This window comes from Strigops habroptila, chromosome 19 (genome assembly GCF_004027225.2).
Source record: "Strigops habroptila isolate Jane chromosome 19, bStrHab1.2.pri, whole genome shotgun sequence".
In the NCBI taxonomy this organism is placed as follows: Eukaryota; Metazoa; Chordata; class Aves; order Psittaciformes; family Psittacidae; genus Strigops; species Strigops habroptila.
This window is the reverse complement of record NC_044295.2, coordinates 5,394,502-5,411,499: the sequence shown is the minus strand read 5'-3', so window position 1 is coordinate 5,411,499 and position 16,998 is coordinate 5,394,502. Positions and strand designations below refer to the sequence as shown.

The window sequence follows — 16,998 nt, the reverse complement described above, 5'->3', positions numbered from 1 at the left end:
AGGACCTGGGGAAAGAAAAGTCTGTCATCGGGGGGGTGTGGGGGGTGGTGGTGGACACAGCCGCAACGACCCCGGTGCTCCCACACCCCCCACACCTCCATCCCGCCCCGGGCCGGCCGCTGGGGACGGGGCCCAACATCGCCCACAGGCCGGCGCAGAGGTGCGGGGGATCCCCGCCTCCTTCTGGAAGCCCCCCCCCCAGCCCAGCATCGCGTCCCCGGGCTAAAATGGAGGCGCTGGGCCTGAGGGGGGTCCCCGCTCCGCACGGAGCCGGCCCGGCCCGGCCCCCCCCGGCGGCGCGGCGGGGCGGAGCTCCCTCCCGGCGCCCCGGGCCCTGCGCCCGGCCCGTGTCCCCCCACAACTCCCCCGTGGGCCGCGGGAGGAACCGCGCCCCCACACCCCCCCCCAGCCCCGTAAGTTGCGGGACAGCGGCGGAGAGGTGGGGGGGGCAGCCGCGGGACTTGGCCTGGCGCTGCCCGCGGGCGAGATGGGGAAGGCGGGACCCGCTCCTCGGTGGGCTCCGCTCCACGTACCCCCCCCTCCCCCGGTCACCCCGCCCCGCAACCGGGCCCCCCCCCAGGGCCGCCCCGCACCGGCAGCACCTCACCCGCACCTACCTGCGCCGCTCAACCAGCCTTGAAGTGGGGACCTTCCGCCCTCCCCCGCTCCCATTGGCTGCGCGCGGGGCATGGGCCCTCCCCATTGGCCAGCGCCGCGTCCATCAGCGCGGGACGGGCGGGGCGGGCGGTGATTGATGCGGTGCCGCGGCTCGCCCCCTGCCCGGCACCCCCCGCACCCCCCCGGCACCCCCCGCGCCCCCCGCCCCGCGCCCCGCGGGCCCCGCACTGACCCCCCCCGGCCCGGCCCGGCCCGCCGGGAGGCCCCGGGCGCTGGGCCGCCTCCCGGGGCAGCCGCGGGTCCGCCCGGGCCGCGGTACCGGCGGGCGGGGGGCGGCGGCGGCCTCGCCTCAGGGGGGGATGAGGGGGGCAGCGCGGGTGTCCGGCGGGCGGCGGGGCGCGGCCGGCCCGCGGTGGCACCGGATCGTGACCCGCGGGGGCCGCGGGGTGTCCTGTGGGCCACAGGCCACTTGTGAGCGGGGCCCAGGGCGCCCGTCCCGCGGGTACCGGAGCCACGGCTGACACCGGGCCCCTTGTGCCACGGGTGACACCGGGCCGCTGTGCCATGGGTGACACCGGGCCCCTGTCCCACAGGTGACACTGGGCCTCTGCCCCACGGGCGACGCAGGCCTGGGCCCCACGGGTGACACTGGGGCTGCCGGGGGGCCAGCACCGCTGCCCCGTGTGCCCCAGCCCATGGCCATGCCAGGGCTGGCCCCAGGGCTCTCATGGGCCACCCACCGGTCCCTCAAGAGCCCCAACTGAAGTCGGGGTCACCTTCAGCGTCACCCTCTTACCCAGGCAGGGAAGACCCTTCACTGCTGCTGCTTGGGCATCACTTCAACTGTGCCTTTGTTTCCCTGTCTTTTAGGTTATTCCAGTGATGGGCTGGGTTTAATTCCAATACAAGGCACAAGTCCACGTCCTGCTGGCTGAGAATGAGTCCAGCTCCTTCACCTGTCACTGATGGTCCTTTGCTGTGACAAGAGCCACTGTTTCCCTTTGGGACAGCAGAGCCATGGAGAGGATGTTTGAGATGCTCCAGACACAGCGTCACAGGTGACATCCTGTGCCCAGTGCCTGATCCTCAGTGCCCAGGAATCCCCAGGATGGTTTGTACCATCATAAAACATCCCCAACATCCCAGCAAAGGTGAGTTCCGTGGGATGGATCATTTCTGGCTCCAGGGATGACCTGGGTTGGGTTTTAGCTTTGATTTCCTTGTCCAGGTGGCTCCATTCACCGGATGGTGCTGATGGAGGGAGAGACACTGCTACACACAGAGACTTCCATGGGATCAGCTGAACATTGGTCACTCATTGGCATGGGGAGGAAGGAGATTCCTCCTCTGCCAGAGGATTACCACGCACATGCTACTGGATACAGGCAGCCCTTTCCTCTCCAGCAGGTATGGATTTTCCACCACCCCTTCTGCTGGAGGGAGGACACAGGGGGAGCTTCTGATCCCACGCAATTGGAGCAGCCAAACTGCTCTAGATCTACATTAAAGTTCGTGGACACCCTACGCAGAGCAGCCACATCCCCTGGCCCCCACGCAGACACCATCCTCCGCCTCTCCTTGCTAAGGGAGGTGGTTTTGGTACGGTGGTAGCAACCAGGCTGTTATTCCCAGTTATCCAGGAAAATCCAGAATACAGCTTAACAAAGTGGGTGCAGTGAGGCTGGGAGGAACCCCTGCCAGAAAGTGCTTCCACCAAATCTGTTGAGACACACAAGAAACCAAGAGAGGCAGAAAGAAGCAAACATCCTCTTGTCATCCTAAGTTCCCTTTCCAAATGTCCTGGCAGCAAAGAACTTCTCTTGTTCCACACATGTGTGGATATGAACTGGAACAGGAGATTTTTCACTGATAAAATGTCTGAATGTAAAGGTTGTCAGAAAGGAACCTGTGGCTCCTTCTAGTTTTCTGGAGTGTTTTTGATGGGACTGACCTTTGAAAGTGGAGTTCTTTTCTGATGTCAGAGGTGTTTCTGATACTTCCCATATTGACACCATCACAGAATCAGACTGGTTTGTGTTGGAAAGGACCTTAAAGCTCATCCAGTTCCAACCCCCTGCCACGGGCAGGGACACCTTCCACTAGAGCAGGTTGCTCCAAGCCCCTGTGTCCAACCTGGCCTTGAACACTGCCAGGGATGGGGCAGCCACAGCTTCTCTGGGCACCCTGTGCCAGCGCCTCAGCACCCTCACAGGGAAGAGCTTCTGCCTCAGAGCTCATCTCAATCTCCCCTCTGGCAGGTTCAAGCCATTCCCCTTGTCCTGTCCCTACAGGCCCTTGTCCAAAGCCCCTCTCCAGGTTTCCTGGAGCCCCTTTAGGCCCTGGAGCTGCTCTAAGGTCTCCCCTTCAGGAGCCTTCTCTTCTCCAGGCTGCCCCAGCCCAGCTCTCTCAGCCTGGCTCCAGAGCAGAGCTGCTCCAGCCCTCGCAGCAGCTCCGGGGCCTCCTCTGGCCTCGCTCCAGCAGCTCCACGTCCCTCTGGTGCTGTTGCCCCAGAGCTGGATCAGGGCTGCAGGGGGGTCTCCTCAGAGCACAGCAGAGAGGGAGAATCCCCTCCCTCAACCTGCTGCTCACGCTCTGGGGGTGCAGGCATATCCTCAGAGGAGGGGGGTTTAAAATCATATTAACATGCAGAATATGACTCCCTCTGCTATTTTCACCTCTGCTTTTCAAACCAGTGTTCATGGAGCACCTGATTTCTTGGTCACTTTGGGTTCAGCTCCTCTATAACCGCTGGGATATGCTCCTTGCTCTGAAACCCCACAACGGTGGCAGCCAGGTAAGCAGGGACAGGAGGGGACCCAGTCCCTGCCTGCAGGTCACAGCACCAGACCTGGACAGTGAATCCCTCTCCAGCCGCTGTGTCCTCCCATCCAGCTGGGCAGAGTCATGGAGCAAAGCCAGGCCCAGAACAGCCCATGTAGATGGAAATGGGATGGATCAGGGTGAAGGAGGCTGAGGAGCTGCTGTGGCAGCTGCAAGAGAGATGTGAGACTGATGAGAAATGGGGGAGCAGGCACAGTGGGGGAACTGTCCCCTCTCCAACTAGACACTGATGGCTTCAGCATTCGCTGGTACTCGAACATCTCCTCTGTGGTTCTGGATGTGTTTCTGGTCCATCTGTTGGGGGTTCTGCCACCACAATCTTGTGTGATGCTCTGACCCGTTCTCATCTGGGACCTGCTCTCCTGGTCTGGACTATTTCACTCAGCCTCTGGAGGGGGCTTTGGACAAGGGCCTGTAGGGACAGGCCAAGGGGAATGGCTTTAACCTGCCAGAGGGGAGACTGAGATGAGCTCTGAGGCAGAAGCTCTTCCCTGTGAGGGTGCTGAGGCGCTGGCACAGGGTGCCCAGAGGAGCTGTGGCTGCCCCATCCCTGGCAGTGTTCAAGGCCAGGTTGGACACAGGGGCTTGGAGCAACCTGCTCTAGTGGAAGGTGTCCCTGCCCGTGGCAGGGGGTTGGAGCTGGATGAGCTTTAAGGTCCCTTCCAACGCAAACCACACCATGATGATTCTGTCATCATCAGCTACCACAGGACACAAACCAGCCCCACATCCCCCAGGGATTGTCCTGAAACCTCTTCCCAGCTCTGTCCACTTCCAGAAGGCTGAATCCCAAAGCACTGGGGGATAACCTGCTTTTAAAAGTAGTTTATTTGGATTTTCCACATCCTTTAATGAGTCGCAAATATATGAACAAAAAAACTTTTGGTTTTTTTCCTAAGACTGTACAATTTTTGAAATAAAAATTCAAGAAAAGCAAAAAAAAAAGGGGGAGGGGGAGACAACTGACATTGTTCCAGTGGAAACAGGACACTCCACACCCACATTCCGCATTTCTGCATTGTTGTGTCCTAAGAAAATGACAGTTCCCTAATTCTTTCCAGTGAACACACTTGCTCCGACCTGGCTGCCTTCGTGCTCCTTCTCCTCTTCCTCCTCCTCCCTGCCCCTCTTCAGAGAGCAAAGCTCTAGTGAGTGAAGCCCAGTTCTGTGTATCTGTTGAGAAGGGAAAATCGGAGCATGGGCTCAATGTTACTCCAGGGTGAAGAAAAAACCCCTTTAAGGTCTGATGTACGTCTAAAGCAAGGGATATATTCCCGTAGCACATCTACCAGGTAGCACCCATTTCCTTTTACCATCCCAATGGAATTTGGAGCTTTTTTGAGGGTGCTGAAAAATTTTACTAGAATTGGTGACAATTTGTAGAGAACCAAAGAGAAAAAGGGAAAAAGCCACCTCATTCCCCGCATCTCTGGTCTCCATTTAAACAAGTGGTTGTTATGGGAAAGAGTCGAGAGCAGCACCTGCTGATTCCCAGCTTTTGGTTCGAAAGGATGTTGGGGAGCAAAAGGAAGCCAATGAAGGTGGGAATTGGTGACCTCAGCCCAGCGCTGCCTCCAGAGCTGACACTGAAGGTGCAGCGGATGCGCTGGGGGTGGGTGGGAAAACCACAGCAGGAGAGACACGGGATGCTCTTGGGCCATCCACGCCCCGAGTCTTCCTCAGGGAGGACACAGCAGGAAAGTGAAGATCTATGGCCACAAAAATCCATTGCAGCTTGTCATGATTTTCCAGTCAGTTCATCAAGCTTCCAGCCCCAGCCTGATCAGAAATATGTGGCAGAGGCACAAAGCTCCTTTAATATCATTCCTCAGGGTTTAGGAATTCCTTTTCATGCTATTAGTGGGGTTTAAGCCTCTTTTTTAAACTGCTTATCCTCCTCCTTCAAAAAAGAAATCAGAGAATTCTACTTTTGCTCAGCACTTGAGGCTTATTTTCCAAACCATAAAGTGTCCATGTGGCTCATGACCGAAAAGGAGGTGACAGAAAGAGATGCCTCGTGCAAGGCAAGGCCAGAAAATAGAGTTCTAAAGGTAAAAGACCCCTAAAAATCAATCCATTAAATAAAGACCGACCACAACCAAGATGTTGCTATGAAATTTGTATCATTCCCAATTTATTAGGCATAAGTTGCTCTTTAAAACTGCTCATATCATACACGTTCTGCATCATCACTGCATAAAGGGCACCGATTGTTGCTGCGGAGAAAGATCATTTTGGACTCGGTGAAGCAGCCTCTGGCCAAGAGGACAGTGGTTTTGGAGCGAGATCTGAAAGAACAGCTTAAAAAGAAAGGAGAAAGACAGAAAATTGCACATTTTGCTTGGACCACACTTCCCAAAATGGTTTTTAAATGATGCTCATCTTCAACAATGAGTTGATGGGGTTGACGAAGGTTCTGATCTTCTTAAGGCTTCCATGGGTTTCCCAGTCTGCTCAGAAACACACCATCACGCTGGGTTAAGGGGTGGATGTTTCTCATTAGGTGGATCGATGTTGCTCTCTTGATTTTGCCCTTTATTAAGTTTTATTCTTAAAAGGAGAAGAACAAGTGAAGGAATCTACGGAAAATGAACAAGACGGTGCTGACTGGTTGCTTGGAAGTAGAAAAGTAAACCCTGACTTTTCAGAACCGAGGTGAATAAATTAAACTCTTGGTTAGAACACAAAAGCATTTCATCAAAGCTTTGATTCTCCATTGGGATCCTCCCGCTACGTTTCCACTCTAAGCAGGGACACGGGATGTTTCACGTGGTGGGACACGCTCCTGAGCACGTGCTTTGTGTTTGCTCTCTGGAGCCACCGCAGCTTTAAGGTTATTTACATCCCCTGGCATTTAAGTTACAATATTCAAAAGTCTTTTAACCGCCTGCATTTGTCAACACTGTCCTTGGAAATGAGGTTCAGCACTCTGCTTACCAAGAAAGAACCAAACTAAGACACAGCTCTGGAAAAAGAACAAGACACTGCTTCATTAGTACTATCCCCGCATCTACTGGCTTCGGTACAGCAAACCATAAGTCTTTCTTCCATGATATTTTTCCAGCAAAGGGGAGTCCAAAAATAGCATTTCCTCCTCAGTCACTTTCATACATGAGTAAGAGCCAACAAGTCAGACTCAGTAGCAGCTGAATATTGCACTGCCATTAACTCTGTGTACAGCTGAAGTCCGAGAGGTGTACTCGTGGTGTTGGGAGAATAATGACAATGCTGGCTCAGTGATGTGAAGACCCAGGATGCGAAGGAAGGGGAGAACACAACAGTACCAGTCACACACTCAAGCTCAGATACTGGCTTTTGGAGGTTAAAATTCATCACTTTCAACTGCATGGAGCTGTGTGTCATCGGCATCCGTCATGCTGCTCTCTTGGGATTCGTCTGTGCCAGCTTGAATGAGAAAGAAACAGTCAAACATTACTGGGCTGCTGCACTCAGAGATTCCCTCAGGATCGACTCCAGCATGTCACAGGCACAGCAGCAATGGGTTGGGCTTCCCCTCCAAATCCTTTAAAGCCATGTGGCTTTTCCCCTTCTCCTTTTCACACCTTGACCCCTGAGAGCATGACAAAGTCTAAATGCAGTTTGAAAGGAATTAACACAAAGTCCATATTAACAAAACCCGAAACCTCCAGCCCTGAGGTAGGGAGGGATTGGAATGGAGGGCTCCAAAATAGCCTCAGGAGCAACTTAACCCTCCCCACTCCTTCCAAACACACCAGTTGCCCAAACCCCTCCTATGAGTTACTCTCTGCATTGGGACCACTCGATTTACAAGCAAATGATGTTTCATTAGTGGTGTTCAGCAGCTCCTTGCTCCCTGCTTCCCTAATAGAAAATATGGCATGAGGGAAGAGAATGGCTCTGAGGAAGTGCAAACAGACCTTCCTGATGCTGATGGATTACTCTGCTCCCTCAGCTCAGATAAGGACTAGCCTAGAGCTTCCAGGAAAACTAGATTCCTACTGGAATGAAGACAGCATGTAGCGCACCGTGTGCAAGAGAAATGTGTACACACAGAGAGGCTACCCTTAAACAGTTAACTTCTATCCTTGTTAAAATGAGAACAAAGGTAAATATCTGGTGATGGTTGTTCTTCACACACAGGAATGTGACTTGACTCTACCTCCCATGGTACACTTTAGCATACTCACTGTAAATTCCCAAATATGAAGCTGTTTCATGGAGAAACACAGGTGCCTTTTATGGCTTTAATGCAAATGCTTCACAGGTTTCTGTACCATGGACACAGCCAGCCCCACGCACAAACTGGCTCACACCAGCCAATATATCAAAAACAAGCCTCCCCATCCCCACTATTACCTTAATATACATGAGACAATCTCAAGTAACCTAAAAGAGTTATTCAGCTCAGTCTGTGAAACTCTTCTGCAATTTACAGAATAAGATCCCAGCCTGGTTTGGGTTGAAGGGACCTTAAAGCTCATCCAGTTCCATCCCCTGCCACGGGCAGGGACACCTTCCACTAGAGCAGGTTGCTCCAAGCCCCTGTGTCCAACCTGGCCTTGAACACTGCCAGGGATGGGGCAGCCACAGCTTCTCTGGGCATCCTGTGCCAGCGCCTCAGCAGTTTCCCACACAGGGAAACTGAAGTGCTTACAAACAGCCCTATCCTGTTTTACTTTGCTTATTGGGCACATGAAGTTGGTGCGTTTTGCTTGTTTTGGTTTTTGTGTGTTTGGGTGTTTTCAGTCCTGGTTTAGGTCCCTCGGCAGCTCAAGTACTCTGTCTCCACCTCCTGGCCAGAAACATGTTCAGCCCCAGCGAGCAGCGTTCTAAGTAGCCCAACTACAACAGCAGGGAGAGAAAACACTCCTGACACTTCAGGAAGTGCAGGGTAAGTTTCCGGTATTAAATTGCTTATTAGTATTTATTTTCTACCACTACTTCAGTCTGCATCAAAGAGGTCAATAGTTACTACTATCCCCATTTCACAGAGCTACCCCTGCTTCATGGCATCTAAGCTCATAATAAAAAGTTAGAGAAGAAAAACCCAGGCCACTCCTTTGCATGGATTATTCCTGACTAGGACAATTTTTTGTGTTTTATTTTCTCTCTATTCAAATGAAGCCACTTCCATGACTTTTGTCAAAAGCTTCCTTTCATGTTTAGAAAGCCAAATGTTTTTACCCGACATCCAGTTTAATTTTGGACGAAGTCTCTATAGACAATTTCAGTTGCCATTCAGTCACCTTCAAATGATTTGAAGCTTCTACAAGGGAAGATTTGCAGCTCTGTGAACATCTTGCTCTCCTAGGATACTATTAGCCAACCATGAATTTACTATAGGCATTATCTCTGTCCTACTCCATCTACAAATTCTAAAGATCCTTTATTTCATGCTTACTGTAGGAAGAATGAATGAATTCCGAGTGAAGAGCCTCTGGACTTCCTGCCAAGCAGCAGGGTTGAGCAGTGTGTTTCACCTATTAAACCTGGGATTCTACAAAGCCTGAAATACCTCCTTGAATGAGAAAGGGTTGGAAATACAAACCTGATTCATAGGGGTAACATTCACTGATTTGCTCTTCTTGAGTTATTGGTTCCTCATCATCTGGAAGGTAACGTTTATCAATGGCCTCTTTAATCTGGTTATTGGCTCCTTTGGGATCTAAGTCCATTGCCCATGAGAAATTCATTAGGGCCAAATGTGTTTGACCCAGTTTCTTATAAACCTAAAATAAAAGCATAAAAGGCTACATTTACATGAAGCTGCTACTTGAAGTTTTAGACAACCAACAGAACAAGCCACAAGTAACTGATGCTTTATAAAAACCAATAGAGAGTAGAGATGAAAGATTTATCACACAAGTCCCAAGGGAAATAGCAAATATGTGTAGAAAGAGTGAGCAAGTGTTTCTATTTAAGCCTCAAAATTAAACTAGCAGCTGACATTCAAAACCATAAAGAGGTGGATCTTGAAATAGAAATGAAGCTGCAGCAAGGTGGGGTAAAAGCTGCACGTGTCTTGTCTTGCTCCCTCACCATGCTTTATGTTTCTTGAGTCATTGTAGCCCCCAAATCTACTTGTGGCTCAGGAAAAGTCCAAAGTCTCAGGCTTCTATAGATGTCAGAGGCCCAGAGAATGACCTGTGGAAGCATCACCATGTGCACATGAGTGCTACACCCTCCCCTACAGCTCTCATTGAGCACTGGCAAAGGCAGGACCCATGATTTGACTCGGCACAGCCATTCTTACATCCTCAGGTGATGTTTTAACTGCCATTGGCAGGTGGAGAAAACAACTGGACATGAAGTGGCTCCTCACTTGTCCTGCTAAACTGAACAGCAGCTCTTCAAGACAACCCTGCACTGCAGAATCCAGCCCACATCTTACTGTAACTTGCCCTGAAGCTCTCCTTATCATAAAGGACAGATGAGCAAGTAATTTATCTGTGGTAAGCATTTTAACAGTGAAAGCACTTAAATTTGTCAAGACATGGCAACTGTCATGGCAATGTAGAGGTCCGGCTACTCCTGGACAGTTACCAGTCCACAAATTTCAGCACAAATCCTTTTACCTCTCCATCTTGCTGATGAAGAGTTCCCCAGACCTGTGCTAGAGGCAAGTTTGTAGTGTTGCTTCCTAGTGAGCAGACACCCCACAGAAGAAAGTTGCAGAACGTATTTAAAGCGTATTAGCAGAGAAGACGGTGAGGAAGGAGGATTTCTATTCCTAGATTACTTTTCTCTGGCATTAAACACAAAGAAGGTTGGAATGCAAACACACTGACAAGCTGGTAATATCTTTTCCTGTGCTAGCCTACTCCATTAGCTTCACCAGAGACTCTTCTGCCTGCCAAACAGATAACCTTCTACAGCTCTTTGGGGAGGCTGTCAGCTGAAAAGGACACTGAGGCTCTTGGTGGAGACTTTGGAGTGTGCCACAATACCTCCTTGTTCAGCACTTCTGATGCAACACATTGGAATGGGATTGAATATCTCAACAGCTACACACACTCATAAGCAGCACTGCTGACTGATGGATGGACTGTCCCTCAACGTTCTAAGGATTTCCACTGATCACATCATTGCTACTGTACTGAACCAAGTCCTGATAAAGTCCCACTTTCAGAGGGAGATTCTGGCTGTGTGTATAACCACTGTATGAAGTCCCTTTATCAGGATCAATTCTTGCTTTTTAAACTTTATTCTCTTTCAAGTTGACAGTGGTGAAATCAAAGCAGGCAAAGAATGACACTGGCTTGGGTTGGTTGTTTTGTTTAAAATAGAGCTGAAGGCTGCTCCAGTAATAACTGTCTTCTGCATTTAAAAGCTGCTACATAATAAAGCTGTGAGCAGTCAGCCTTATTTAAAGCTTTGGGAATTTTTAGAACACTGCTCCACATGGAAGCAGCTTAGGGACAGGCATCATGTTTTCTCATTAGGCACACATTTCTGCAACAAAGGAAACCAACACGCTTGTGATCCCAGTTAAGTTTTACTTACCTTTCCTATTAAAAAGTAAACAAGAGACTCTTTGGGAACGATCTGTTTCAGTTCTTCAAGTTCTTGTAAAGCAGACTGAAAAGGAAGAAAAAAGAGCTTAGTAAGTACAAGCTACCAGTCTGCAGCCAGTTACAACATCACTAACTTGTGACTTCGCACCAGCGTGGAAAAAATCATCTTGGCATTTACACACAGTGTATTCCATCAAAACCAGCACAACCTCATGAGAAGCATCTAAACTTCCCTTTACATTAGGTTCTCATTTAAAGATTGTAGCATACTATAGTCCTGTTATTACAGAAATAGAGCAGGTTTATTGGGCTTTGATCTCCTACAACACAACCAACAGTTCTGATATCAAAGGCCCCTGATGCCTCCAACAAGGTACAACAGGGTAGAAGAAGCTGATGCTGTATTTGCAGTGGGCACTTCCTTTAATGTCCTGAGCTTCTGAAAAAGTAGAAATATTGATATATTCTGTGCTGGATGCTCTCAAGCCTGTGCTTTTGAAAGGTTCTGGGTTTAGCTATGTATCTGTAGCCTTTAACAAGTGATGACTGTGTTTATATGAGGCATTTGAAATCCAAAACATTTAGTGAAACTTCTACTTTAAGCTAACTGTTGATACTGGAGCAATTTCTGCTGCTGTGGCAGTAATCTGGCATTATCAAGAAATTCAACCTAAAAAGTTGAACCTATTCAATCTGCAGTTAGAAATGAACAATGGTTTTAGTTATAAAAAGTTGCATTCAACCCTCTAGAACTTATTCATGTAAAGACAACTTCAAGTCAGGGCTTGCTACAGAAAGAAGCGTAAACCTACATTTCCTTACCTAACACTGGCCAAATTTATCACACTATCAGAAGTCTCTTAGTGCTAATCCCCCAAATATTTCATTAAGTTTTATGTAGCTTATGTGAACAGTGTAACTTTAGTCTTACGAGTCTCAGCCTGATAATGAAGAGAGTCCAAACGTTTTATTTCCTAACACACCACTTCGCCCTGGTCAACAAGTTCCCTTGGTGAAGGGGGCAGGTGTCAAAGCAAATGCTTCACATTAGCCTCTGGAAGGCATGCTGATGTCCCAGGCTCTTCCTGCAAGCCCTCATGTTAATCTGTAAGCATTTAGCTTCCAGTGCATCCCCATTCCTCACTACAGTGATTTATAGATACCTTAAAGTTGTCGACAGGGACCAAATCTTACCTTGTATTTCTCATTTGCAAATAATACAGAAGCTCTATGGAATTTGCATAGTGGGTTCTTGGGGTCAATGTTAATAGCTTTGTTTAATGTATCCAAAGCCTTCTCAGACTTTTTCAGTGCATGCTGGACCTGTTACACAAAGGGAGAACAAGTTTAGAAGGGAAAATAACAGCTCATCTGCCAAACAAGAACAAATCCATTGGACTACATGTACTTACAATCTGCTGCTTTAACAAATATTTGTCCAATCCTAGACCAAGTCTTAATGAGTTTTCTTACAGGAAAACTTCACCTCACCTCATCTCCACCTCAAAACCTTCTCCCCACCCAATGGTTCACAGAAATCACTGAACCTCTGGCCAGGAGTGGACTCAATGCCTTTCTCAATGCCTATAAGTGAGAAGCAGGCACTGTCCCTGTATTATTTGGCAAATGAATGCCAGCAGGGAACCATCCATCACACACAGCCTTAAGTCACCATCACAACTATCTGAGAACTTCTTCCCAACTTCCTAAGTGAGCACTCGTGAGGGTGAGGCCACTGCTTCCTAAGGACTGCACCAGCAGATGGATAAATGACCAACTTCTCAAGCAGCCCTGTAAATGTAATTGCACTGATGGGGCTGGAGTAGCTGCCTGCTATTTAAACTTCACTTGGCATAAAGTGGCCTAAGGAGTAAGTTGTCACATCTACAAAGTGATGAGTGCAGTGTGGACGCACAACCAGGACAAAAATACTGCACTGGGAAAGGAGAGATGGGTGCTTTAGCATTTTATAGAACTGGAAATGCTGGTCCAAGTGCAAACCATTTAATTTCTTACGTATTGGGTATAAAACACCCCTATAAATACTCTTGTTCACATTAATATTTACACACCGTCCTGACTTTCGTATCACTACTATTTTGGCAGACTCACAAACATGACCTGATAGCATAATTTCATTACCGGCTAAAAGGAGTTTGAAGAGAGGAGTGTCTCTCTTCTGACACATGAATCCTGTGGTTATTCATTCATTTGGCACTTAAGATCCTCCCACAGGAACTCTGAACCTGTTGGGTTTTTTTATGCTAAAAACATTCAGAATGACTTTACTCAAACAAAGTACAGAAACAGACGAAAACACAAGGAGAGAGTTAAGTGCAATCTACTTACTACTCCAATGTGACACAGTAAGACTGAGCTCTGAGGATTGATATCAAGTGCTTTCTGGAAATGCATTTCTGCTAGACTGAATTTTTCCTGTTTGTAATAAATCATCCCCAACCCATACCTGCAAGCAGAAAAACAACTCTGTTCAGTAAGGCTGTATTCAAATCAAACCAGGCTTTGCCAGTGAATCTGACCTGGCAGAAATGCTCTATAGATTTGCCAACCCTATCCAGGGTGGGAAATGATTTCTTGTGGGGGAAAAAGCTACATCTAAAATTATCTTGGGGTTTTTGGTTCAGTTGGGTAGTTTGAGTAATTGGTATTTGATACACAGGAAGACAGGCTGAACAGCTACAAAATAAAAAGCACACAAGTTTCTCAAGACTAAGTGACTTACACCAGCAGATCTAACTTTCAGTGCTTTACACATACACAGAAAAAGCTGGAAGAAACTAATTGTATCCTAAGGCGTAAAGGGACAGATCTCTCCTCTCTCCAGCTACAAGTGAGGAACAATCAAGTAGAATTATGAGAAGTGCTGCACAGAACAAAATAGCTGGGGTAATATAGCCAAGATTTGTGGAAACAAGAAAACCTCCTTTAGCATCCAGAAGGTATTTCTCCAAGAGGAACTCTGCCTCACATGCAATAAGAGGGAGGTGAAACCAAACTTACCATGCATTATAGTGTCTAGGGTTGACTCTGATTGCATTTCTAAAACAAGCTAATGCTTTGTCTAGTTCTTCTGTTAACACAAATTCATGCCCCAACAGGGTGTAGGCATAAGCATAGTTTGGATCAACTTGAATGGCTCTCTGGAAGAACTTGATTGCAATGTCATGCTCTCGTTGCAAGCTGAAACAGTTTCCTGCAGCACACCATGCCTAGTAAAAACAGCATTGCAAAATTAGCACACTTTTTACAACCCACAGTGACTATGTTTGAACTGAACAGATTTGTTTCCATGCTGCTTTACGTGATTATAACTAACTTCCTCCTAGATTAAAACATAATAGTAAAACAACAGTTAAGTCTCATTGCTAAGAGGCTGAGAGGCCTAAATACACCTTAGAGCTAGACAAGCTGAAATAGAGAAAATGAGAATGAGGACACCCAGCACGTTGGTGCCAATTAGATCCTTTGATGACTAATGACTAAAGCTGTTGAAGCTGTTGGAAAGGTTAGAAATAAAACATCCGAGATGTGTAAAAATAACCAAGGGGAGATGGTAAATTTGCTTTCACTCCACCTGACTAATCTGGAAATCTGCAGAGCCATGATTTTAGCAGCAACCTCCCCTTCTCCCCTTGCTCAGCAACTGGCACTGAGGTAAAGCTCCACAGCCCAGGCGCCCTTTGCCTTCCCAAAGCATCACTACTGAACTGTTCTCCACTCCTTGCATTAGAATCTGCATTTTCATCTCTCCAGACATTGGAGAGATGTCCACTCTTAAATTCTTCCACTATTAGACAAGACAACATGAAGAGGATTCTCTCCTCCAACAGCAAAGAAAAGCTCCCACTATAACCTAGTTCTCTCAATTCTGTTAAGAACACATTTACAGACACACATATCTATTACTTTACTGTGGCACCTATTAAAAGATGCCTGGTTTTTGTAGATCATGACTTTATATTACCATACTCATGACTTTATGTTACTGTACACTCCACAGGTTAATGGACTTTGGCATAAAAAATGTGCAACATCACGTTTTAAGTACCAGTGAGTTAAATACCACAATTAAAAGGTGGTACAGGAAAGAGATATTCCTTATCTTTGCATGCTGGCAGCAGGAAGGGTGACTAACCCATGATCTTCCTGGATGAATGGTGCCAATGCAAATTTCAATAATCATTAACAGATAAAAGGTTTCAACCTGTTCCACGGAAGCTGGAATTCAAAGAAGCCATTTCAGGCATCATCAGTTCAACAGACAAACCTGCCACCTTCCTCTCCAGTTTGGCCATGCAGTTTTCACAGGAGAATACACCTGAGCTAGATCAGAGCTTTGTTCTGAATCATTGATTTTGCCACATACAGTTACTCTCATTCAAGACCACAGCATTTAATACCTCTGGTGAGTTTTTATCCATGTCTGTCAAATCCTTGGAGAGAACTGAAAGAGCAACATCCTTCTGCAGATGCCACAGCGTAGTTGAGTAGATCTCCATGCCTTCGACTCTGTAGTTTTCAATCCTTCTTACTTCTGAAAATATTCTCTCAGCCTAAGAACAGAAATTAAACTTAAACCAAAAGCCCACCCACCAAAGCAGAGCACATAGGTCAAGGTTACAAGCCTCGTATGTCCAGACTGAGTCTCCTCTTTGCTTTGCAAGTTACTGCACAGAGCTATAAGTCCTGTGACTTCCCCTTCAAGCGAAGGAAGCGACTATACCCCAGCAGAAACGCAGCCAGCCCTCCCTATGCTGACTCAGCTTATGTTGCTGTTTTTATCACAAGCAGGGCAAAAAAGGTACCCACAAAGAGTGTAGCATACTCTTATGGTCCAGTTATGATCATGAGGGTTTCTGACAGACGACAGGTACTGCATTCATAGAGTGCTCCAGCCCTCCAGACATCGTGTGTAATAATTACAAGGGAAAAGGCAGCACGTGGTGAACATGGGTGACAGAGGGATGGGGGCATGTGACAACACATACAGCTGCTTTACTTCCATGTGAGACAGCTACACTCCTTATCAAGAGTTGCTTAATGAAGTCTTTCTGACGTAGATACCCATTTCATAAACTTCAGCTCCACGTTACAACACTTGAAGCACAACAAAGGAAGAAGCCCAGCTTTAGGAAGTCATTATGGTCCACAGCTTTAGTTTTCAAAATAAACTATTAAGCAGCACAATATAGAATCATAGAATCAACTGGGTTGGAAAAGACCTTTAAGATCATCTTAACTGTACTCTTCCTACAGCTTTTGCAGGAAGGCTGCAGGGGTTGTGGAAAGCTATGCAAAACAAAAGGGAAAAGTTCCTACCTGCATATATTCTGCAAGTTCGAAGTAAGCTCTCCCAATCTGGCACAGCACCCAGCCAGTGTTGTAGTGGTGGGATGGTAAATGGCTTAAGATGTTGATCGCTTCTTTGCAGTTGTATGAACACAAGGCTAAGTAACCCTTCCCCATGTCACGAAGAAGGCTCATCAAACCTTCTAGGAGAAAACCACAATAAATAGAAGTGGAAAAAAAAAGACAACTGAGACTTATTTACTTGATAATCCCACCAGCTCTTCATTGGGGCAGGCACTGCTCCTGACTTTGCCTAGGGAAATCTTCCAGGAGTTCCCAAACACAGTCTTATACATCCTCAACTTAGGCATAATATTCTAAACAGCAACCTTTGTAAGGGAAGTCAGATAGTAACAACTGCTTAAGCCATCAACAGAATACTCAGAAATGCTCGAGTTCAGAGCAAGTGGAGTTTTGCATTTAGAGCAGCTATTCAAACATTTTGTTAGGTCTGAACACAGTTTCCACATGTCTGGTATCCTTGGATACATCTTCTCGCTGCCTGGAAATATTAATGAGCCAAAAGAGAGGAATTCAGCACTTTGTCTGCGATCTTCTGACAATCTGAACAAAGACTTGGTTTAAACAAATGGGAAATATGAAGGGAGAATTGATTCTATAAACCTGATTTTGAGAGAAAGTGACTGGGTTACTCAGAGCTCCTTTGAGTCAG

General features: G+C 47.6%; 1 protein-coding gene and 1 long non-coding RNA gene across 8 annotated transcripts in view; one reads left to right on the top strand and one right to left on the bottom strand.

Annotated features, from left to right (window-relative positions):
* Positions 1–4,288: 4,288 nt before the first annotated feature.
* CDC27 (cell division cycle 27) overlaps positions 4,289–16,998 on the bottom strand; it is a 29,839-nt gene continuing 17,129 nt past the window's right edge. For 2 of the 7 annotated variants that reach the window (XM_030508973.1, XM_030508975.1), the window contains exons 12-19: positions 16,296–16,468; positions 15,377–15,529; positions 13,977–14,185; positions 13,305–13,422; positions 12,150–12,278; positions 10,945–11,019; positions 8,990–9,170; positions 5,572–6,864 (exon numbers count right to left, since the gene is read on the bottom strand). In XM_030508973.1, the coding sequence (XP_030364833.1) occupies positions 6,782–6,864; positions 8,990–9,170; positions 10,945–11,019; positions 12,150–12,278; positions 13,305–13,422; positions 13,977–14,185; positions 15,377–15,529; positions 16,296–16,468 (1,121 nt within the window). In that variant the 3' untranslated portion in view covers positions 5,572–6,781. Of the gene's footprint in view, positions 6,865–8,989; positions 9,171–10,944; positions 11,020–12,149; positions 12,279–13,304; positions 13,423–13,976; positions 14,186–15,376; positions 15,530–16,295; positions 16,469–16,998 lie in introns of those variants that run through there. The other 5 variants (XM_030508972.2, XM_030508976.1, XM_030508974.1 and 2 more) reach the window with 5 other exon arrangements.
* On the top strand, positions 6,822–9,012 carry LOC115617913. Its single transcript, XR_003994700.2, has 2 exons — positions 6,822–8,332; positions 8,848–9,012. It is a non-coding gene; the product is annotated as an uncharacterized LOC115617913 (long non-coding RNA).